Here is a 24,534-nt window from a genome sequence, read left to right as displayed (position 1 = left end):
TACTGTCAATACACAGTCTGGACACCTGGTCTCATCATCCTCACTGAAGATGAACTCCAAACCCAAGTTGTTTGGCTTGAAACAACTTACAACGAAAAAAATAAAATCAGTAGTTTTCAATCTTTACCTGCAGACTACTCTAAAGTGTCAGAGAAAGATGACTCCATACACTTGTCATACAACCATATATACCTATGCAATGTCCAAAAGAGCTGGTATCTCAAAAGCAGTGAACATGACTGATTTAAATTTTTCAGAATTTTAAATCCTTTCTCTGTCCTTCAATCTCCATATATGGTGCTTTGAGAATAACTTCTCCCAAAACCTGTCGAAAGAATTACTGTCTATTGTCAAGGAAATAATTCTAATGAAGAGGTTTGAAAACATGGTTCAAACTTAAAGGAGCAGAGCCAGGATCATATCATCTTTTCATTGATCCCAGAAGGAACCACATCATACATCTCTTTTACACGCTGACAGAGGAATTCAGTCAAAAAAATGTCTACTATACCTCCTTTGCTACATCTAAAAGAATGAGGGAATCCTAAAAAGAGTGCTAGAAAATTAAGGGGAAAGAGGGACAGCGGAGAGAGAACACAAACTTTATTAGATACACGATACACAAAACAGCACACTACTGAACAAAATAAATACTGATGGAACATTCTTTACTCCAATTCCCTGTGATTCATTATCCTGCATATGCAGACAGTATGAGTAAGACTGTTTCACCAAACACCATGAAGTGCATTGTAATCTTGTTTGCACAATAACCCAGATAAAACCATAAATAACTACAGCTTCCAATTGAAATCCCTTGAACATAATTCCGAACTAGAGAATACGACAACCATAGAACCAGGTCTAGAAACCTGCGTTTGACAAATGCCAGTTTAAAAAATCTCATATGCCCTGATTTAAAGCACATGTAGGTTTGGTACTCAGTCGGGTGGCTCATCTCATGCCCTTCCCCTGTTTTACGGGGGCACAATCACAAAATAGAGAAAACTTCTGCATGGAACTATGCTAAAATGAGACCACAGGTCAAATTTCATCTTCTCTCTCTTGATTGAAAGAGAATTAAAGAAATTACTCTTCCCCTTCAATTAAGAGGAAACAATAGATTAGGGTACTGTGAGCACAGAAGCCAAAAGATCCCAAATTCCAAATCACATTCAACCACCAAGCCAGCCAAACCCCTCTACTCCTGCGCGTTCACTCCCCTGCCCTACTGTCTCCCGGCTGTATGTGAAGCAGGGGATCAGATCCCTCTACTTCATAATTACTTTATGTTTGTGAAGTGGTTTGAAAATGAAAAATGCTCATTACAGAGCTCAAGCCTGCAGGGCAATGCTTAACAGCAAATATATTTCTGAAACACACGAGCTCAGGCACTATATTGATTACAAGCTGCAGGATATTATTCTAATGCTGAGGGATCACGGTGGCAACAGTTGAAATACCATGTGCAATCCCACCAACGGCGTTTTTTCACTGTATTAGAAAAGAGCTTCGAGATGGGGAATTCCATGATGAGGTATACACAGTCCTGCAGGGAGTAATGACTACAGATGCTATTTGCATCCATGTCCTTGTAGCAAGTACCAGGATGATGGATCACAACTGAGACTACAGACACAGCTAACAGTCACCCTTTTGAAGGGCATGACTCACTTCATATTCTAATATAGTTGTCTGACATAAACTTGGGACTCCTGCATTTATGATTTATTTTAATCAAATACCCTACTTGTGGAAAGAGGTGATAGCTTCTTTGCTTTACGGATACAAATACTATGCAAATGTAAATTTTATGTCCCACTCTTCTTCAGTTCCTATCGTGCATTTTGGACTTGGCAGGATGACAAGTGTCATAATGAAATTAGTTGAAGGTAATATTAAAAGGCAGTTTCTGATTTTTGGTTAAAGAGAAGCCAGAGAAAATCTGTGTGTCATACAAAAGGTCAATGGGAGGGAGGCTGTCTTTGGGGTGTGCTTTTATGATAAATTTACGTATGTTCTTGCACAGCGCAGTTCGAAGAATTAAAAGCAGAATTTAACAAAAGACCTCTTTTCAACACAAAGCATTTTGAGATATTTGAGATATTTTGACATACATTACTTGCTGCTCTTCTGTAACAGTAAAACAGGAACTGTTTTTACTGATTGTTTTTTGAAGTGATAAATGGATAGGTGGTAAACACACATGATTTTAAAGAGCTTCTTTCTCCACCATCACCCATTTTCACTCCTTCAGCTAGAGCACAGCTACACAAACAGCTGGTTTAGCATTTGGCAAGACTGAAGGGATGGAATAGAAGGCACAGCAGGAACTTCCTAATGCAGACCTGCTCCCAGATGAAGCAAAACTGTTTCCAAAGAGAACAGATCTGGTTTTGGAGCTTCCAACTCACTCATCTCACTCCACCTATTCATTTTTGGACCCACACCACAACTTTTATTCCCTCGGTTGTACTAAGCACTGTAGTACCATTTCTTTGCTTAACATAAGGACAAGATACTTTAATTGAGGCAGATCGACAAGTTAAAAACTACATCTCTTTTATCACACTAATAATTTATTGCACTTAGAAGACAAAGTTACTATAAAGTAATAAATCTGGGTTTCTACCAACTGCATTTGCCAAGTCAGTTTTCCCAGTCCACACAGCCTCAGAGTATCATCAATCTTTCAATCAGCAAGAGGAACTCTCTGAAGGGAACTACTATTTTTTGCTTCCATTTACAGCCAAGGCTGCCTCAAAAGCAGACAGAAACACTTGCCTTGCTTGTTCAGATCAGTATGAGAACATCACTGAGCTACAACTGCAATGCAATAACACCCTCTACTGAGGCATTCTGGAAAAGACTCACAAAGAAGGTGAGAAAACAGTACCATCAAATTTTTCTTTCCTCACCTCCATCGTCATACAGCTACGCTAGGAGGGGAAAAAAAAAAGATATTTTTAAGCTAGATAAACTATAGCAGTCAAGCTAAAGATGCATTAATGGAAATGTATTAAGAACTTGGTAACATAGGAATTGCATTTGGGACTCCAGCCAAAAGACTCTGTGCATCACTGTTTTTTGAGGCTAGAATGAACAGAGTAAGGGAGGTCTCAGTAATGACTAGCAAAGGTAGACTGGAAAAGGAAAAGACCTGACGAATAGTGCCCTAAAAATAATGAGGCTCCTCTTGTTTTAAACCTAAGCTTACGCCAGGCATAAAGTTGGGGTAAGTCTGACCTACATTAGGAGTTTTACAGAGCATCACAGGCACACATGCATGCATCCATACACTCATCTGGCCTGGAAGTGCTTTTTTGACAGATCTCGTTTTTTGGATGACCATAAAATCCAATGGGAGTAAGGAGAGTTCATCCAGCCCGAAAGCGCAAAGCAATTTGTTCCGGTATTATTTCACCAGACACAGCTGAAGCAAACACACCAACTATCCTTAATTTCAGATATGAAGTAGAGAATCTCACGTTCAGGCAGACTTAGAAGTAGAATATTTGTCAGCACAACGCAGCTATTACACTGGCATTGGCCCAAGATGCCAGAACTAACAGAACCAATCAACACTATAAGGCTAGCAGGTTATTTAACGATCGAACTGCGGGATGAGGGCAGACCTCACCACAGCTTTACATATAAATCCAAGAAAACCTACGCTTCTTTCTGCCATGTTCACTGAAGCTTCTACTACATCTTACTACAGCAGGCATCTGTCACAAAGATTTACATGTTGCCCTTTAGAATAGTATTTTTGCATCATTTTTTTATCAGAAAGCAGAGGAACATCGTAAAACATCTTACAACGAAGCAAAAATTGGCATTTTATTGATCGAGCTATACTATGCTTAGCAGTTTTCCTCGTTTTAAAAAAAAAATTACCAGGGTTATACACCTCTCCACTGTATCATTATCTTCTGTAATTAAATGACTGAAATGTAAACAATTTAAGTTTGATTACAATTGTCATCAAAATCAGTAGTTTTTCTATAAACTGTAGTTTTACAAATCTTGACTTCCAACAATGCCAAAGACAGGTGACTATTAAAATGTGCATTTTCACATCATTTAAAATGCTGAACAGTTAAAGAGTTCATCTTCAAATTCCTTCATTTGTATTCTGCCCTACCAATTATCATTTATTTCAGGAAAGGCACCAGCTGTGCAGTTCCTTCTCCGAGAAGATCCACAAAGCAGAGCTGGCATCTGTGCCAAAGGGAACGATACACCAAGGGTTTAAAGAAACTCCTTTTAAATTTTCAGATGTAAAGTAACTCCCAGGCTAACTGAAAACTGAAGTGACTCAGACACTTTATTAATTAAAATAATACTCACCAAAATGGAAGGGGAGATCAGACTTCACTCCTAGCATGTGTTTTTGGTTTTTTTTTAAACAATAGCAATTAAAAATCAAACCACCTCCAGCTTGCACGTTCCATGGTTACTTTCTTTAACGTGCATTTAAGTTATGAAGAAATATCTGTCAACACTTACCTCCCTAACTGACAGCTGTGGGGGGAGCGACACAGAAAATAGAAAACTAGTGAACTGGTAGTCAGCGGAATTAACCTTGTGGGACACCTGCAAGAGAAGGATTTTAATATTAAACCACAGTTGATAATACTTTAGGATATTCTTTATTCTAGTGTCATCACTGTACATCCACGTTAATACACGTTCAGATAGATGCCAAACATACAAACCAGAGAAATCCCTAACAACTTACTGAAATATAAGCTTTCTGGGTCTGTTAAAAAAAAAAAATCAAACAAGATACTAATAAACTCTATCCTTATTACTGTGGCATTATGAAACAACTGAACTCACTATTTTAAGGCTAAGACCAATTGTATACCGAAATCTTAGTGCAATGAATTACACCAAAATCTGGAACAGCTGACTCAGAACGTCTTTCTTCATGGCACTGATCCAATTCTATGACAATAAAAATATTTAAGATCCTGGGATAAGACTGGAACAAACAGGTATCCACACTATTAATTCATAATCACTCTTCATCTTAAAAATATCATGTTTCTGACTGGAAATAAAGTAAGAATCCAAACATGCATCAAACTTTTTGAAGCAGGCTAGTGAGAGCTGATGGCTAGATGTTTCTACTGGGAGTAAGCTTCACACATGGTGAAGAAGTCCAAAATGTCAGTGGTTTTGGTGAATGCTAACGAAAACTAACTCTGAGCTTTCAAGGTGAAATCGACATCTCAGATAATGAAACTTCCTTATAAAATAATCAGTTTTTGTGGTGCCTTAACAAATGCTGTCAGATTTTCCATGGCTACTCAGGAGTGTAACTCTGAAACAAGTCTTAGAAGTGGATTTTGTAAAAATATATGTACTCTGCCAAAGGAAACAAAAAAGAAACATCATGCACTGCACCAACAGAAACTATATACTATGCTTTCTGTTTAGTCCCATTTTTAGATACATTCACGCTATTAAACCAAATTCTGTTAAAGCTCTGTTAAAACATCTCAAAGGCAACTGGCATTTTTCTGGCTGATACTTCAGTTTGTCACATGCACAATTTTATTGCTCAGAGATGATGTTTGCAACACTCCTTATGCCCATATTGTCTCCTAACTCATCCTTCTCCGTTATCCGCAGTCTGTTGTATCACCAAAACACTTTCTTCCTCTGTGGCTTTCTAAATAGTAGTACAGGGTGAAGTACATAGACATGTACATGAGTACATAGACATGTCTATGAGTACATAGACTCATGCTACATTAGGAGCATAGAGTTAAGTTGAAGAGCACAGCATTTGATGCCTCCTCTTTTTCCCTTTCACATAAGAAAAGTGAAGAGAGGTCACCGTTTACAGTGAGGTTTTACTTGTAATCCAAGCAGCTGAGCCTCAGGTTAGCTCCTAAATTCAAGTAACTACGTATCTGTTAGGCCTTTAGTTGGGAAAATGTGCTCCTGGCAGTCACTGCAGTGCACCTGCACTGCTATTGTTAAAAAAAGTTACACTATGACAAGGCCAGGGTGAAATATGGTCACACTGACCAATTTTATTTCCCAGCTGCACGGGAGGTACGGAACACCCTCAATGAGCAGTACGCAGTTGCATGGCGCCATCTACACTCCAAATAACTCAAAAACAGGCAATCGTTTCAGTTTTCCAGTATCTTTCTCTCAATTGCTTAACTGCGTGGTGTTTTTAATCACCAGCTCTATCCTGCAGGCCCCAATAAAAGCTCCAGTAAAAGTACACACTAAGGTTAACTCCTGGTTATTTACCTTTTTAACAAAGTCGACCTCGCAGAACTCCTGAAGAATTCCCAAACACACATTGCAAACCTTCACAGCCGAGTTCTCCATGGCAGTATTTTCATCATTAACCGAAGGAATCTGCTGGAGCACTCCATTGTGGTTCAGATCACCAGGCCCTTCTTCTGTGTCTTCAAGTCTGATTCTCTTACAAGGTGGATCAACTACGTCAAAACAAACCGTATCTTCTTTTTCTTGATTATTTTTCAGAAATTCTTTAAAATCCTTCATCAAATCCTAACAGAGATGAATCATACTGTTGTTGGTTTTTCCCCTTTTCTCCAATACTGTAACAAGCACTTAAAACCACAATTCTAAAAGGCAGCACTAACCATTCCAGTTTAGCCTTAGAGTGTGTAATAACTTGGAATTTATACCAAAAGACATCTACACAATTAAAAAGCTGCAAGCTGTATTTCTGTCAAAACGTTATCCAGAGGAATTGAATTTTGCTGAACAGACTCACTTATTATCCAAAAAGAGTGAAAACATTTTACAGACCTGAGTTGCAGAAATGCATTTATCTTGGGCCCCAGCGCTATTCAATGAAAATAGATGTTCATTGCCTCTTTGTCATTTAGATTGTGTTAGAATTTAACTCCTACAACTCCATTAGCCCAGACGACTAGGAAGACAGTTGGCTAGTATAGTATGACAAGAAAATGAGAGCAGGTACAGGTGAGAGTGCAATTAAATATCTAAAGGAATAACTACCTATAAAGAGAGAAGGCTACAAAAATTAAAGGATGTGCTGGTGAGGAGAGAGAAGAATTACCTGCACGCCTGAATTTTAGGAAGGATGAGAGATAGAGGCATGACATAGTTCAGAAAGAAAGATTTATTAAAAGGTCTTCAGTAACAATACCAGCAATCAATGAGTTGTTGCAACTCAGAGGAAAACTAGGTAAAGATGCAAAATAATTAAAAAAATGGCATACAGGATGAATACTTCTCAAATGACTGATAGAAAATGCAAAAGGATAAGAAAGATGTTAAAAATGAATTCTGGAGAGTCTAAACTTGAACAAAGGTGAAACAATCGAGACAGGCACCAGAAGATGCAAGCATAAAGACAAGGGATTAGGCTAGGTGAATGCAGGTGTTTATCTGGCCTACACAATGAGAGAGGTCTCAGAGAATAAATATGGGAGAGGAGCAAATTGCCAAAATCAAGAAGAGGAGTATCTAATACAAGAACAAAGGCAAGAATGGTTGTGCACAGCTAGGAAAAATCCAAAAAATGCTGAAAGTCTGCACTAAAGTTAGCTAAAAAAGATGTCTAACAACACTATGTTTGATTGAAAATGGAAGATTTTTCCTTAACCTGTGCTCCACAATTCTTCAGTTACATTCCCCTACCAATCCTCTGAAAGAAGAAGTAAGTCTGAGGCAAAAAAGTTTGGAGCACAGATAGTTCCTCCTCTACGTCAGCTGCACTGCCCACAGCCCCTTTACTACTTATTCTATTAAAGGAAAAAGAACAGAGGGAACAGTCATAGCTGCTCTGATTCAAAAATGATAGAGCCATGCTATGCAGAAGCTAACACCCTGTTTTCTGCTGTTTTCAGGGAACACATAGCAACTTTCACAGTCAAACTTAACATTTAACCCACAACAATTGTTATATTCTATGATTCTTGTAATTTCTCAAAATTGCAGTGTAGCAGCAGCAATTTTCCATAACTCACTTTGCAAAGCGTTTTCCTCTGAGGCAAAGAGCTCAAAAACACAACCACCTTCTCCTTCTCCTCCAAGACAGTGCAAAGAACACTGTATTCATACGTTCACACATTCTAGTTAGGAATACAAGGAACAAACCTTGTATGGACATCTATAAAGCGTCTGTGATGCCACGCAGCAGAACCTCAAAATACATCGTGGGCAAGTGCCAGTGTTCAGTAACAGCTGAACAATTGGTCTGTCCTTTTCTGTTAGTGAAGACATGCTGGACAATTCTAAAATTTAAAAAAAAAAAAAAGAAGAAAAGAAAAAAAGCTTGGAATAAACACAGTTCAGCATTTCAACAATAAAAGGACTCACTTAACTGCACCATATTTAGAATCACTGGATTATTTTTTTTCGTCCTCTAGAGAAAGTTTAGGATACATTTTTGTCTTAAATCAAAGGCACAACAGAATTGGAAGACCAATCCAAAAAGACCACTGCCTCGGGGAAAAGCTTCTGTACTTCCTAGAAAAATCTGAAGCCAAGAGTTCTGACAAAGGTATGCTGAGCTTTTGCCCAGAGTTTTATCTTCGACAGAGTGCATTACGTGACATGTTATTCTTTACTGAATGGAGAAGGCAGGTGGAGCTAAGACATACTAAGCCAAACGTAAAATGGAAATTCCTTCTAAAATTGTAGCAACTAAAGAATCAATCTGTTAAAATCACAGGGAAAAAAAACACCCAAACCAACCAACCAAAAAACAGATGCTGTCCCCGGTTATCATACAAAGCCCTAAAGGCAAAGAAAGTCTTTTCTATCCATTAGCCCCTTCAATTTTTTGAGATTTTTTATTTCACATCTTAAACATGGGACTACCATTTTTGTGAGAGATCTCATAATGAGTTTTTGTCCTAAGACATTATGGCTGATTTGGTTTCCTGTCACTCTCTTTGTCCAGAGCTTTCGAGTAGACCTATTTCTTTGGTCGAAATTTAATAATGGGATAGAACTCTCAGCAAACTGAATTTCCCGCATTTTTAGAAAAATATGGAAAAAGAGATTCCCAGTGAGGTGCTCACCCTTACAAGATATCTAGGAAAGTTTAGGAGGCACATAAGAATAATCACAGTTGTTCAGACCAAAGGTTCAATTATTCTACTGTCACCCAAAGAGGGGATGAACAGACGCCACAGGAAAATAGTGTGGGCAGGGAATATACCTCCACCAAGTGCTCTCTGCCTCCAGTTATCTCTGGTTTGGGGGATTTCTTTGACCTGGGGTGGTTTGTCGGTTGGTAAACCTTTCCTCCAATCCTTCTCCAGCATCTCTTTGAAATTCTTTTGCTTCTACATTCTTTGGCAAGGAATTCCACATGGAATGCCCCAATTCCACTGACAGATGATCCACCTGATTTTGTTTTGGGCTTAGATATTTGATATCCCCCTAGTCTTCCTATTGCCAGAGATGGTGCAGAGGGAGGATATATGGGCGTTCTCCATGTCCCATCCCTAATGTCCTCCTCAGGAGCACCTTCCACAGAAACATCTCAGCCATTGAAAACCTTCACAGCATGGGAAAAGTTATCAATTTAATTAATGTAGTTTCACCCGGATTTGAATTCTTTATGGCAAGCTGTAAGAACCGAGGGCTAGCCAGAAAACTTCAAACCTGCTTTTAAAAAGAAAAAAAACAAAACAAAACAAAAAACCAAACAAGGATATTTTTAGGTCTTTGTTAACCTAACTCAGTTTCATGACACTTAAATGACATTTCCACGATGTTTCGCGCTACGATGGTCCGAGACACGAGATTTCAGACGAAAACCACCGGGAAGCTCCTTAAGAAACGCTCCCCGCCCCCCACGGGAGGATTTACCGCCGGTTACACGGCGCTGGACCCCCCGAGCGGGGGAAGCGGCTCCCTGGAAACCGGTGCCCACCTTCCCGGGCCGACAGCCGGGACGTAACGCGTTTCCCGCGACAGCTGACGAGTCGCGACAGACGGGTCGCGATCGCGACGAGGCCAGCGCTGACCCGCCTCGCAGCCGCTCAGGGGGAGCTCAGCACCTCAGGTCTCGGGGAGGGAACCCCCAAAAATCACACACACACACACGAGCGCGCGCCCCGGCCGTTAGAACCGTTACGGCCGCGCACGCTGAGGCGCCTCGCGCGGGCTGAACTGGGAGGGAGGGGGGGGGGGGGGAGAAATGGGGACCGCTCAGCACAGGGCCGCCCTCCCCCAGGAGGCCGGAGGCGCCGTAGATGGGCTCCGCGCTGCCGCCCCCGCCCGCCCCGCTCCCCGGAGAGAAGCGATCACCTCTCGGCGCCCCTCGGTCCACGCGTGGCCTCGCCCCCCGCTACCGGAGCCCCTACAGGCATGCGCAGCGGCGAGGCAGAGCGCATCGATGCGCCGGCGCAGCGAGAAGCCTTGCCCGAAAGGCTGCTGGTGAATAGCTCGGCGCTCGCGCGTCGCGTCTGCCGGCGGGCGGGCGGATGGAGGAGCGCGGCGGGCCGGGCCGCGCCGAGCCGGGGGCAGAGCGGGGCCCGCAGCGAGGCCGAGATGGCGTCGCAGCCGCCGCCTCCCAAACCCTGGGAGAACCGGCGGCTGGCGGGCACCGTGGCGCCGGCCTTCCAGTGAGTGCGGGCGCCGAGCCCCGGCTCTGCCCTGCCGGTGGCGGCGTTGGGCGTTCGCCCCCTCAGGGCGGCGGCGTTCCCCCCTTCCCGCCCTTCGCTGCCGCGGGCCTCCCGCCTCGGCCTTTGTCCCTGAGGCGAGCCAAGGGCCGGGCCCAGCCGGGCAGTGCCCCCGCGGGCGAGTGGCTGAGGGGTTTGTCGGTCTGGGTGGCCCGGGGGGCGCGTTCTCTGCTGGGGCGGTTTGGGGTCGTTCGCTCTGCCTTGTGCCGGGCGAGGAGGGGCGTTTCTGGTGGATCCCCCTTCCCGGTGGGAAAAGGGAGCGAGGGGCTCTACCGGTCTCAAACCCCACCCGTGTGTGTCTGTAGGAAGCTGCGTGTTTGCCGTGGGGGAGGTAAAGCTGCGTGTGGCCGCCAGTGCGCGAAGGGAGGGTGTCCATTCCTGGGGACTGTGGAGCTGTGGAAGCGCGCCTGCCTCCGCAGGAGCGGGGAGGCTGTGTGTCGTCCCCAGGAACTGGTGAAACATGGATATGTGTGTGTGTGTTGCTGGTGTGCTCACCCGGGAATCTGAGCTTTTCCAGCAAATCCAGCTTCTTCGCAGAGGAGGATATTGTACAGAAAGAAACCGAGGAGAGCTTGGCGCTTGGAGATCGGTCTTGTTTTTCCTTCGGTGCTAGCGGTTGCGATTAGAGTGAGCTGAAACTGGGCAAAAGGTTAGCCCAAGACTAAACGTTCAACAGAGGCTTTTCTGCTTTCGCCGTAAGCTGGAGCTTGCTGAGCAAGAAATTGGATGTTAATTCTCTTTTGGTGGGTTATCTAGCTCGGTTTGAATTGCTTCAAGCAGCTTTAAAGTGGGGTGTCCTAAGCTGACTGTTGGGGAAGGTGGTGTAGTGTGACTTAATAAGTTACAGTACCTCTGCTTTCTGTGATAATAGCTTACTTCTGCTTCTGTTTTTAACTGCTGAGAGAGTTGAAGTCTATGATGGAAAAAACAGACAGTGTAAAGATATAAATATTATTCTTTGCTGTGGAAACCTGTAAGTTTGGCTGAGAGGAAGTTGTTCCCTACCACATACAGAAATAGTATATAGCAGGCATGCCTCACATTGGAAGCATTGCAGAAAGAAGCAGCTCCATAGCAATTAAAACTTGACTTTTCTTCTATTATTTTTTTTTTTCTGTGAATTTAATGGACTACAGAAGTGGGAAGTCATGGGATGTGCAGTAAATATGGGAAATAGCAAAAATGTTTGACTTTTAGGTTGATGATATGTGATTAGCTTTTTAAAGAAACAGCAAAAGTTGGACAGCTGCTTGACAGAATTCAAATACCAGTCTAGTACTTGCAGGGTATTATGATGACAGGCATAGATAAAATGCCTTGAACTTATGGGCATATAAAGGAATAAAATGTCACTAAATTAAAAACAAATAATTGACTTGTAATACCTCTTTCTGCCAACCGTTAATAGTAATAGATTCTATCCCTAGACGTGCTACTTAAAGGTAATCAGATAGTTTGGGGAGAGGGGGAAATTGGGGGACCCAAAGCCCCTGCATATGTTGTTGTATAAATCCTTGAACTCTCAATTAGGTCACACCACCCTTTTCTCTAAGGGTGGATTCAAAGGAGCTCTCAGACTTCCTTCCTGCTGTATCATTGGCTCACTGTATAGAAGAGCTGAGAAGAAGTATTGGAAACAAATCTTTCAGATGGCAGAGTTCATAAATATTCTTAGTGGTGCTTATGAGAGGCTCTTGTGTGCAGAAAAATGACCTAGCATCAGGTCTGATGGATCTAGAGGTAGCATTTCATGCTTTCATGGTTAATACAATAAATAGACTGAAAGTTTTTCCATGTATATGTTTCAGATATGCTGCAGTTCCATATTTACACTCAATATCTCATCACATTTTTTTTTTTTCCCCCTGAAAGACCTGTATTTCCTGACTAGAATTTTTACTTCCCACAAACGTTGTGCAACGTACTGAGTGTTTGGCTACCAGGTTCCCCATCCTGGCTCTAATGAAATGCGCTGTTGTACTTATATAGTTAGCCAGGAACTCTGGGGAAATGAAAATATAAACTTATTTTGAGTACTGATCTTGCTTGTTTGAATCTGTTTAGGTCTGCTGACTTGGGTGACAACGTGCTGACCAGGCCTGGACAACCCACAGTTGCACGAATACCTCCACCTGTTTTGCCAAGACCGTCACAGCAAACGGGAAGCAGTAGTCTGAGCGCTTTCAGGCCAGCGTATAGTAGTTCTTTTTCTCCAGGCTACGGTTCATATGGAACCTCTTTTTATGGAAGCTATAGTCCTTACAGTTACGGATATGGTGGTCTGGGTTATAACCGCTTTCGTACAGATGATATTCCTCCCAGCAGGTTCGTTCAGCAGGCTGAAGAGAGCAGCAGGGGTGCGTTTCAGTCCATTGAAAGTATCGTGCATGCGTTTGCTTCGGTCAGCATGATGATGGATGCCACCTTTTCAGCTGTCTACAACAGTTTCAGAGCTGTGTTGGATGTAGCCAATCACTTCTCCCGCCTCAGAGTACACTTCACAAAGGTGTTTTCAGCTTTTGCTTTAGTGAGAACTATAAGATATCTCTACCAACGTCTACAACGATTGCTAGGTCTGCGGAAGAGCTCTGAGAATGAAGATTTGTGGGCTGAAAGTGAGGGAACAGTCTCTCGTGTTGGCCTTGAAGACAAGGCGCCTAACTCTGCGAAATCCTGGCCTATTTTCTTGTTCTTTGCTGTTATAATGGGAGGTCCCTATCTGATTTGGAAGCTGCTTTCTACATACAGTGACGAAGAAACAGGTAAAGATGCTCTGCAGCATAAGAGAAGTGCAGCATGTATTGTTTGCTTCGTTTTCACATCTATAGCAATTAATCTTATACTACAGTAATAGAAGTGCATTTCTTCACTCTGAGGGTGGTGAGACACTGGCACAGGTTGCCCAGAGAAGTTGTGGCTGCCCCATCCCTGGAAGTGTTCAAGGCCAGGTTGGATGAGGCTTTGAGCAACCTGATCGAGTGGAAGGTGTCCATGCCCACCGCACAGGGTTGGAACTAGATGATCTTTGAGGTCCCTTCCATCCCAAACCATTCTATAGTGTGATTCTGTGATAAGTTAATAGATACTGGGGTACAATACTGAATTTCAGGCATGTGATAAAAGTAACAGCCCGTTTAAGTAGTAGTGATTCCAAAATCACAGTTTATTTCCATTTCTGTTTCTTTCCTATTAGATGTGGCAGTTGGGGCGGAGGGGAAGTATTGGTTGGGTTAACTCCTCAAGTCATGCTTTGTTTGTTACTCCTGTCAGTTCTCTATTGGAAAAGTTTTAGAAAGGAAGTTACAGTGTTTTCTTCATTTTCCTTTAGAAAAACCCAAGGCTTTATAATTCAAAGCAAGTAATCTGTTAATTTTTTTTTGGAAACAGTATCTAGTAACTGGGCAAGTGGAGAAGGCGATCATGTAGTTGGAAGAGCAGAATATGATTTCAATGCTCTCTCAGAAGAAGAAATTTCTTTCCGTGCTGGTGACATGCTAAAATTAGCACCCAAAGGTAAACTTTAAATTAAATACTTATTTTCTGATCACATGTGAAGTAAGTCGTATTGATAGAGTCTGAAAATGAAAACAAAACAATCCCACCTTATTTGACCAAGCTCCTCGTCCACACTGATTTATTTTTGTTTTCCCCACAAGTTGTTACTTGCATTGTAATAAAACTTACTGAGTACTTTTGTTCAATTTCCCTAAGAGATGATACAGCCTAAACTTGCTCAGGGAGTGCTTTGTGGTTACCCTCGTGGTTACCTTTTCCTCACGTGCTGCACAACTCTGAAGATCCTCAGGCGTTTGCAGTGTGGTGGTGTCATAGATTTCAGAACAATCTGCGCCTCTCAGTAATCATCAGCTCACCAACGCAGATCCTAGTCATTTCTCTTGTGAAGTAATCTCTTGTGAAGTATTTGCCTTTTATCACAAAGTTGTTATCTCGGTGTGATGAGCTGTTGTATCATCTACCTTCTGGTGTGTTTGTGCCTCAACTGCGATACATTTTGAGTTGTTTTGTAACTTAATGCCTTTGTGTTTTCTTCTTCAGAACATCAACCCAAAATCCGTGGTTGGCTTTTGGCTAGTTATGATGGCCAAACAACAGGACTTGTGCCAGCTAATTACATCAAAATCTTGGGCAAAAGAAGAGGTAGGAGAACAGCGGACCTGCAAAGGATTGCAGAGCAACGGCCGGCCTTTACCAGCACATCTGTTAGAGGATCTGCTGCTACTGTGACTTCAGAGCAGCAGGAGGCTGCTTTAGATTCTGTTTTTGCTGGAAGTAGTAAAGTTCCTGGTGCGTCTGACTCCGCTGTGGTTAGTGGAGAGAAACAGGAACTCTAATGCACTTTCATCAACAAAGCAACTGAATGGTGCTTTATTGATAAAACTTGGGGTTTGCTGAAAATCTGTATCGTAGTGGAACACTGTTGGGCCTGTACCAGTTATTGCTGCTACTGACTGGTGAAAGGATGGAGAAATGGTTGCTCAAATTTGTAGTATTTATTTTTTGACTCACCTAAGGCTGCACATTAGTGACTCTACCCAACCACCTGACAGCAGCTCTAAGATCTTGAGATCTTAGAGAGAAGAATTGAGGAGAATTGAGGCATTTTATAACAAAGCAAACAAAAAAAAAAGGGACTACCAACCTATACTTATTAAGGAGGTAAACTGTTGATGAAATCTGCAGATTAACGTCCAGCCTTCATTGGAATGTTGGCTTGACGAGAGGCCTTTTCAATAGATGTACAAAGGGAAGATAGATTTCTATAAGATGTCCTCCAAAACTGAATGCTGAGGATCATAAAATAGTAATAGTGCGTTGTTTCCCCCGAGAGGAGGGAGAATTGCTAGAGATTTAGGTGGCACAATCGAATCATCAGAAGTTCTAAGTTGCTTGGTTTTTGTAAGAAGCAGAGCATCTGTTGTAAAGACCTTAGCTCTTACAAAAAAGGGACTTGTGAAAAAGGGGAGAGAAATACAGTTCACAAAGGAAGAGCAGTGATGCTTCAGCAGTAGTTCTAACCATTTCTCTTTTGTTTATTAAAATAACATTAGAATACAGAATATCCTGCAGTCAGGCACTTTCCAGCACACTTATTGATTGTTCCTCCCTTCTGTGGTAAGCTAACTGCATCACTCCTTGCCATTTTGTGTAGACTGCCTATCAGCAGTGTATCGACTACCACCTGCATCTCAACTTATTTCTTTTCTTTGTTGTTTTTACATGAATGTCAAAATACCTATCCTGCCTTTTAGTGCAGTAGGAAAGCGTTGGGGTGGCAGAAGTTTAGTGTAGTTTGAGTGGCAAAGAAAAAATAATGTTTCTTGCTTAATTGTCTCAGCTGAGGCTCGGAGGTAACTCTTCATGCTGCCTTTCAGGTGGTAAATTTTGCATCTGCCCATAAAATTTGAGGGCTCTGGTTTATCAAAAGCCATAAAGACGTTGAGACTGTTCTAAGTATTTAGTATTTTCTTCATATTGGCATTTGAGAATTCTGTATTGAAATACTGTTGTGTTTTTTTCTTTTTTTTTTAATGAAGCAAAGGTAATTAAAGCTTTTTTCCTTGTAGTATATGTGTATAACATGTTGAGCTACTGAAGGTTAGAGCAATGGATAAAATAACGAAAGCTTGTCTTGATCATTAAAATAGCTTTTCTTTTTTATTTTAAAGGTACTCAAAAGTATTAGTAAAAGTAGGGCATGTCCCCTTGCTTATTTGACCCAGTAGTTTCAGCTTGACTGCTTCTACAGAGATCTTCAACACCCATTATGTGTTAGCAAAGCTTTCAGTATTTATACTTTAATTGCATTTGCTGGCCTTGAGTTCTTAGAATTCTGTTCACCACAACAAAGCTGTGACAAGAAGAATTGAAGTGAGCACAGTTTTATTGAGGTAGAGTGGCTGAAAAGTCAGATATTATGCTGGAACCTTGGATTTTAAAGTAATCTCTGAATGCCTGTTGTTGATAACTAGAGCAAGAATATAAGTGGCTATGCTCAGGTGTGGGCAGATGGTGCGAAGAATTATTTTTACTAGATGTTAAATCTTCAAGTGCAGAGGAAAAGGAAAGAGTAGCTAAAGGGCAAAGGAGAAACTTGAAACTAGGTTTACTGGGTTTAAACCAAAACATATTCCTGAGAGACTTCCCTGTCTGCCAGGGCCTTGAAGAAAATTATCTATATTTGGAAATGACATCTGTTGTTGAAACAAAAATAGCAAACAATCCTGAAATATGAAATATATGGAGGAAAATAAGCCGGAGGGGTATCAAGTGTACAGTTCTCCTTACAGTCTGTATTCATGGAGGGAATTAATTTAGTGTTGTGAGATTTAATTAGTGTATTGTCAGCCTCTGTTGTGTCAGTGAAAGATTTCAATCAGAGGAATGGTCTTTTAAATAACTTAATAAATAAACCCCAAACTTTTTGTAAAGTAACCGTTCAAGTAGGCTTCTGTTTTCCTGCCCAGAACAAGTTGGGAAGACAGTACTATGATGTTTGTTGGAATATTGCTGACTTTCAGAAAGATGAGATTAATTTCACTTTCAGGTCATACTGTTTTGAAAACAATTCTTTTAGTAGGAAGATAGGTTATTAATAACTTAACTGACTTGTTTTTATAGTAGTTTGACTTAGTCTGCCAATCGCTGTCATAACTATCTGCTAGATCTTGACAAGAATTTTGATCCTTTCAATCTCATGATTACTTTAATGAGAAAAGAGGACTGAGGAAATGAAGTAAGTTATTTAACTCACAATTAATTGTACTGATTGCAGAAGGGTATTAAAATTCATTGAAGTAAAATATATACTGTGCTGTAAGATTTTGATTTTTTTTTTTCCTTAATGCACAATGTAGCATCAGGAAAAAACAGGAGTCCTACAATTTCATTGTGTATGTTTCTGCCCATATGTCAGGCTACAGAAAAACATCTAAATGAATGCTGATTGAAAAAGGGAGGCTGGTTGGCAGGCTGCTCAAGATTTGCACAACTTTAGAAAGGTGAGAAGACTGAAATAAGCAGGTGTGGATGCAACAGGAGTAAGTAAGAGATCAGAAAAGAGATGCTATTGAAATATTGCTAAAGTCATGTATTAGGCAATCGACTCTTATTTTAAGATCTGTACATACTATGACCTTTATGTTATTCTTTGCAACTACTTGTATACCTGTTGGAGACCTAGAAGTCTGTAACAAACCCATGACACTTGTTTATATAAGGCTTTAGTTTAATCTTACTGATACTGTTCAGGATACCAACCATTTTATGCTTGAATACTGTCTGAACTAATGTCAGATGCCAGTTTTGACTGGTCCTCTGGGTGCTAGCAGTATGTGAACGTGCACACATTCAGGTTTCTGACTAATAAATTAAAAATACTCTTTTTGTCTAGTAGAACTTAATAAAATTGTCCGCTTCTTTTGCACAGGTTCAAAAACTCATCCTTCTGTGGAACTAGACTGCATCTAAGCTAGTAAGATTGTTTTCACTTATTTGGTGATCTTGGTGAGTTTTGCTAGTGAGGTAAATACAAAGAAAATACAGTTCCTTATAAATCTGATCCGTTTGTAATGAAAATTTTCCGGAAGAGGTACAAACTCAGAAACCGATTTTTTTGATGCATCATAGCCATTGTAGAAAAACTCTTGTCCGCAGCAGTAGTCGAACTGCATTTATTTTACAAAACATAAATAAGACAAAAGCATATTTTTTTAAGAAGCTCTTTCCAGTTTTTTTATCCATGCAGGTGTGGCCATGTGTTGGTATTGGCCTGTAATGACAAGTAGTAATTATGTGTGTCCACAGGTGGTAATACACTGGGTTTTTTTCACCCTGGTGTCCTGGGACCCGTTCTTCTGCAGGCTGGTTTGAAGCAGGTTTGGGATGATGAATCTGTCTCCTGGTTTCGCTGGGGTAGAAGCAGGATCAATTTTCTGTTTGGAAAAGCTACATTTTTAAAGTAAGCTGCGCTTTTAAGACACTGCAGCACCCAATTCCATGAGAAAAAAGTTGATAAGACACTTGGTTTTAGTTTGTAGCCAGCTGCGGCATGCAGGTATCCATAGTGATCAAGGACTTTATCAACTTGTTTTTGCTAATGAGCCAGTTGTCCAAGAACAGGGTGGGGAGCCTGGCCGGGGCGATTGACACCTAAATTGGCAAATGGGTATTCCCTACCATGTAACATCATGCTTGCTATAAGTTGGAAAGTTTGTTGGGGACGGTCTCGCTCTCAGTGGTCACTGCCCCTGAAGGGTCTCACCCGTCATTCTGCTCCCAAGGTCTGCCCTCTCTCTTCCAGGATTGTGGTTTTGGGATTTTCCTGCTCTGGGATTGCTAGCTGGGAACGGGCTGGATATTGGTCAAGGGATAGTGAGCAGTTGCACCTTACATCACTTGACTCTATATCTTATTATTATCATCATTATTTTCCATTTTATTTTAATTATTAAATAGTTCTGATCTCAACCCATGGGTCTTCCTTCCTTTTCCCAATTCCTCTTCTCATGTGGGGAGGGGTCATTGGGTAATAGAACAGCTGGCTAGTGTTTAGCCCCAGATGTGAACTAATCATAAACATGTGGGCATACTGAACACAGCCTTTAAGCAGCTGGATAATCTCTTCTTGAAACCAAAATACTCGTGTAACTGGTTTAACTAGTAATACAGGCGTGATGTCAATGCGAGGCACCCCAGGTCGTTCCTATCTATGGTTTTTAATGCGACTTTGAGATTTCAAGTTCCCTAAATTTCACAGTAGTCACAAAACTATAAGGCTTGAAAAAATGACATGGATTATTTATGCTGTACGTGAGGATCTTTACAGTGGTTTTGGTTTTAGAAATGAAAATGCTTTAAACGCAAAGAGCTAGTTCCACTTCCTTTCAGTTATTGGTAACTGAACAGGCATAGTCTTTAGACTGTCAAATGAGTAAAATTTGAGATATTGACTTTTTTTCCTCAAATACTGAAATTGGTATTTTTTTTCCTATTAAAAAGAGGGACTGAACTTCTGCCCAACGGCACAGGTTCATTAAAAAACAGTGTTGCCAGTTCTCTGACATACCATCAAGCCTACATTTATAGTGTATTAAACTAATGTAAAAATACAGCAGTATTGCAGCATTAGCTTGTTCTGTGGATCGCTGCAGGAAGGGATAAAATCAGGAGCGTTTTCCACTTTAGCTGAAACCCAAAGGAAGCTTTCCTACTGACTCAAAGAATTCAGATTTCCTATACTTTTCTAGATTGGTGCAGTCTTTTTTTTTTTTTGAACTTTGCTGTGCTTCTTTGCATTTTGTGTCCTCATTGTGTTACTGAAGGGCTTAGGGGTGGGTTTTTTGGAAGAAAAGGGTCAATATCTGTGTGGCCATGATTCTCTTGGTGATTCCTGCCAAAATACCAAGGAGGAACTGGATTTACATAGCGTGGTGCGTTGGGTTTTAGCCAGAGGCAGAAGAAAGGCTGGGACTGGGGAGGATTATTATATGTTGTGTGTAGGAAAAGGGAATCTGGGCTGATCTGGCTTCCCAAGGGAGGTCATTTTAAAATATTTGGGAAGATTTGGTGTAGTGGAGAACAAACCAACAATGGATGAAATAGGATTGGGACCGTCTGACTGTATGCAGAATAACTCTGGTTTGAGAGGAGGCTTTAACCGCTCCCGGTGGTTGGGCGGTTCGGTGTAATTAGCTCCAAGTTAGAAGTTTTAATGTTTTACTGCTTTTATAGTTACAAGTGTATCACGTATTTAAATCCGCTGGAAACCTGGGAAGGGCTTAAATTCCGGTGCTTATCACCTTTGGTGAGCCTTTCTGCGGGTGAGTGCGGTCTTTAATAGACAAATTCCTGCTCGATTGGTTTTCTGTGCCCGCAGGGTGAGGTTCCCTCTTGTATCCCGTGCGTTATTTGCCCGGGCGCCAAATGGAGTTCTCACGCGCTGGGGCTGCCCGGGTTTTTCCTTCCCGTGGCCGTTTTTGCACGTGGGAATGTTAATTGAGGATTTTTGCTGAAAAATATGACATCAGAGTTGTTATTTCTGTGGAGTGCTGGGGTGCCGCCCAAAGAGCCTGAGTGGGGCTGGGTGTGGGTGCGGGCAGCCGAGGGGAAGGGTCGGTGTGACGTCAGACCGAGCTAGGAGTGATGTAACGGTTTCCCTCACGTCGGGACTCAAGCGCGGGCCGAGGCCGGGCTGCGTCACCGCTTCGTGACGCTGCGGAGGCGCAGTCTGGCGTCACGGCGACGTCACGCGGAGGCGGGGAGAGCCGGCCCCGCCCCCCCGCCCGGAGCAGCGCGTTGCTACGCAACCGGACGCCGGGCGCGAGGCGGGAGGGGCGCTGCCGCCGCCGCTGCACTGCGACAAGGCGGGGCCGCCGGGCCGCCGCCGCAGCACCGAGCGCGCCGGGGCTTCCGCGCGGTCGCAGTACCCGCCCCCCTCCCAGCAATCCTATTGGCTGTCCCTGGAGGGAGGGGGCGGGGTCTCATCGCCCGCCCGGCGCCGATTGGCGGCTGTCGCCGCCCTCACGGCGCTCCCCGCCCGTGCGCTTCCCCCCTCCCCGCGAAGGTGGGGCCGGGCGGCACCGGGGTGTGAGGGCGCCCGTCTGTGAGGCGCGGCGGGTGGGGACGGGGGCGGTCCGCGGGTCCCGCCGCGCCGAGGAGCTGCTGGGCGGCTCTGCCGAGGTCCTCAGCGGGAGCGGCCGTGCCGCGTTCCGCCCGGGGCTCGTCTCCTCAGGGAGCGGCGCCGCCGCCGTCCCGCTGCCCGCCCCGGCGGCCGTCGCGCCTCGAGGAGGAGCCGTTCCTCGTCCCGCCGTGCCGCTTTGCCCCGAGCCCGCCGACCCCTCGCCTGGGAGCCCGCCAGGTAACCCCCGTCCTGGCGCAGCCGGGGGAAGCCGGGAGAGCTTCCTGCCCTCCCGGGAGCGCCGGCGCCGGGTGTCCCTTCCGCTCTCCAGCCCCTCCGCGCCTCTGCCCGGGGCGGAGTGCCCGATAGTTGTGGGGGCTCCGCCGTCGGGGGGGCTCGGGGCGGCTGGCGGAGGTCCCGGTGCTGAGGGCGGGTCCCTCCAGCGCGGTATTGCCTGAGGAGACTGGCTGCACTTGTAGGACCTTGCCCGCAAAAACTGGGATCCGCTTTTTTTTTTGGTTTCTTTTTACTAAAACACTTGATTTTGATTTTTATTTTGACTAATATGTGGGCAAATTGCAATCAAAGTTGCTGTTATTTCTCTCCCACGCCTCATTCTGCACCATCGCTTCGTTGTGTTTAAAGGTTCTGCATGAAACCTCATGCCCATCCCACCATCTTTTACCTTTCTGCAGGTTATGCATGTGCAAGGGGATAGTAATTTTTCATTTTTAGGTTGATTCCTTGCTTTAAATTTTAAAAAGTCAGTCTTAAAGGAGACACTGCACTTCTGTAATGTAAAGCACCTTCCTGCATAAAGAATTAACTCTTTATTTAAATCATATCAGTTTCATGAAATATTAAAGTGTTGGGAATCTTTTGCACCACTTACTTTAGAATTCTAAGTATTAATAAAAATTTCTGTTGTCACACATCTCTACGTTGTGCATATCAAATGAATTGATCAGAATTAAAGAATTGTGAAACTTTTTCCTCTGATTTCCGTAGTTGAGGAAAGGGTTAACTTGAGCTTTACTTGCAGTGACAAACTGGAGAGAATGTGGAGAAGTTGCCTTCTCTCTCTAAACAATATAATTTATTACAGGCTTTATGTCGCTTTTCTTAGGGAGTGCACCATTCTGCGTGAAAGAGGATCCTGTGTGTGTCTTTTAGCCTATATTTCTGACAGAATTTCCTAAAGGACAAAAAGGCCAATGTTAAATAAATACCATGTGTAAAGCCACAAAGAGGAGTCTCGTGCTCTTTCCAGGATAGAAATAGACTTACTTCTGTATGCTTGTACTTCAGTGTGCTCCTTCATTTATCTTTGCATTAATAAATGTATATAAACCTGTATTTTAATGTACAGAAAAAGGGAATAAAAAATACTTGAGAGGAAAAGGCTTCCTCCTCTCTGAACATGTCATTATGTTTTAGAGTACCTGTCATCTCTTCATGGTCGGGTTGCTTCATGTTCCACCGTGCTGATGTGTACATAAACTTGTTACAGTGTGTTTGGAGTGCTTTGCTGGTATTTTTTCCTTTAAATTATAGACTCTAACTATTGCAAAATAACTGGTTTTCTTTCTTTCGTTCTTTTATTACCCAGCATAATCACATCATAGATCTAGCCCTTAAAATGGTGATTTATGGAATATAGACATTGCTAGTAATTTTACTTTGATTAAGCATTTATTATTACTCAAGACCAGAGGATTCTAATACTCCATAACTTACTTATGTCATTCAAGCATGTTTTTAAACCAGCTGCTACATGCTTACAAGGTAGCACGAGAAAAGTTGGCTTCATATTTTATAACCGCTCAGATTTGCCACTGGTGCTGACCTGTTCTGGCCCAGTTATTTCTTTTCATAGCAGCAGATACAGTGGATATTCAGTGGCTTAAATCTAATTGATACTGACGTCTGTCTGTGCACTGATGGTGAGAAGTCTCCACCATAGAATTACCACAGTGACACCGCTTGATAGTACTATCAGGATAAGGGCTAAGGATTCAGGGATCTTAGTTGGGAAGTTTGGGCTCACGCTGCCTGTGAAGGACTAAAACTAGCTATTTGGCACGCTTTGCAGTGGGTTTCATTTAGATAGAATTGCTAAAATGTTCTGACTTTTACTGTTGGACTTGTCTTCTGTGTTTTGGTTATGTTTTTTTTTACAAAAAAATCTCATGAATATATGAAATCTAAGAATTACCTTGGTGGGTTCTGGGTTTTTTCTTTCCGATGGTTTTTCAGCTGCTCTTTTGAGGGGCTGAAAGCTTACAGTTAGTTACCTGCTGTTGTGATTTCTGTTTCTGCCAACAAAACAAAAAAAGTGCTGGAATAGCTTCTAGAGTGAGAAAAAATCACTGCTCTTTTGGATATTTTAAGCATCTTTTCTTTTAGAAAGAGTGATGCAAAATAAACATCTACGTGTAGTATATTTTTAGTAACAAGTGATCAGTTAAATCTGCTACCATCTAAGTGTATTTTCTCTGAAATTCTCGATATTCCTTGCTTTGTAAGTCAAAATTCTGTGTATGACTTTTTAGTTCTTATTTATGTGATCTGTTTAAGGTGGTTTGGAAAAGGTCCAAAGTGCTTTCCAAATATGAGTTCTTACTCAGCTCTTTGGCTGTGTGTTACTTGAATATGGGAGTCTTGATTAATGCCTGCAGTTTTGTCCCAGCATGAGCTAAAAAAGTAGTTTGAACTTTTACTGTGTTGCCTGATGCTATATATGAAATTCATTTGGGAAAAAGAAAAAAAAAACAACAAACAACCCTAAATACACCACTTTTTTCAAATTAGAAAAACTGCATTTTTAAAAGTGTTCAATGCTGTCCTTATACATGCTGTTCTGATGTTCAACTTGAAGCTGAAGGAACAAGGTTTCTTAGCCCTGATAATCCCAGCTAATCAGGAGTTACGAGTGCTTTAGGACAACTCAAAAGTCAAGCCTTTAGGATGGTAGCTGAAAGAGATCCAGGTGTTCTGTTTCGTGGCTCCAAAGTATTATTGATTGCCCTTAGCTGGGTGCCCTGGGTTGACTCCCATATAATGGAAGTCAGGTGTGGAAAACAAATATGCAGAGCAAGAGGAGACTGAAGTTGAGCAGCAGAAAGTGTAGGGGAACAGACAAGGGAATCTGAATGTAAGTAAACTTAAATTAAAATGTCCTGCTATACCTTAGGCTGTTTATGCTGAGATTGTGGGAGGCCTTTTCTTGTGTTG

At 42.4% G+C, this 24,534-nt stretch overlaps 2 protein-coding genes across 2 annotated transcripts in view; one reads left to right on the top strand and one right to left on the bottom strand.

The window, feature by feature from the left end:
• PUS10 (pseudouridine synthase 10) overlaps nt 1-10,324 on the bottom strand; it is a 31,720-nt gene extending 21,396 nt beyond the window's left edge. Inside the window, exons 1-4 of the mRNA XM_086631899.1 lie at nt 10,291-10,324; nt 8,125-8,261; nt 6,277-6,543; nt 4,510-4,596 (exon numbers count right to left, since the gene is read on the bottom strand). Of these exons, the coding sequence (XP_086488025.1) occupies nt 4,510-4,596; nt 6,277-6,543; nt 8,125-8,250 (480 nt within the window). The 5' untranslated portion in view covers nt 8,251-8,261; nt 10,291-10,324. The remainder of the gene's footprint in view (nt 1-4,509; nt 4,597-6,276; nt 6,544-8,124; nt 8,262-10,290) is intronic.
• Nucleotides 10,325-10,533: 209 nt separating this feature from the next.
• On the top strand, nt 10,534-15,266 carry PEX13 (peroxisomal biogenesis factor 13). The gene is made up of 4 exons (XM_086631898.1): nt 10,534-10,607; nt 12,729-13,426; nt 14,052-14,177; nt 14,721-15,266. Exons 1-4 carry the CDS (start codon nt 10,534-10,536, stop codon nt 15,014-15,016), a joined length of 1,194 nt encoding a protein of 397 aa, XP_086488024.1. The 3' UTR covers nt 15,017-15,266.
• The last annotated feature ends 9,268 nt before the right edge of the window (nt 15,267-24,534 follow it).

The sequence above is a fragment of the Tauraco erythrolophus genome, chromosome 2 (assembly GCF_009769465.1).
Source record: "Tauraco erythrolophus isolate bTauEry1 chromosome 2, bTauEry1.pri, whole genome shotgun sequence".
In the NCBI taxonomy this organism is placed as follows: Eukaryota; Metazoa; Chordata; class Aves; order Musophagiformes; family Musophagidae; genus Tauraco; species Tauraco erythrolophus.
This window is presented reverse-complemented; position numbering and strand designations above follow the sequence as displayed.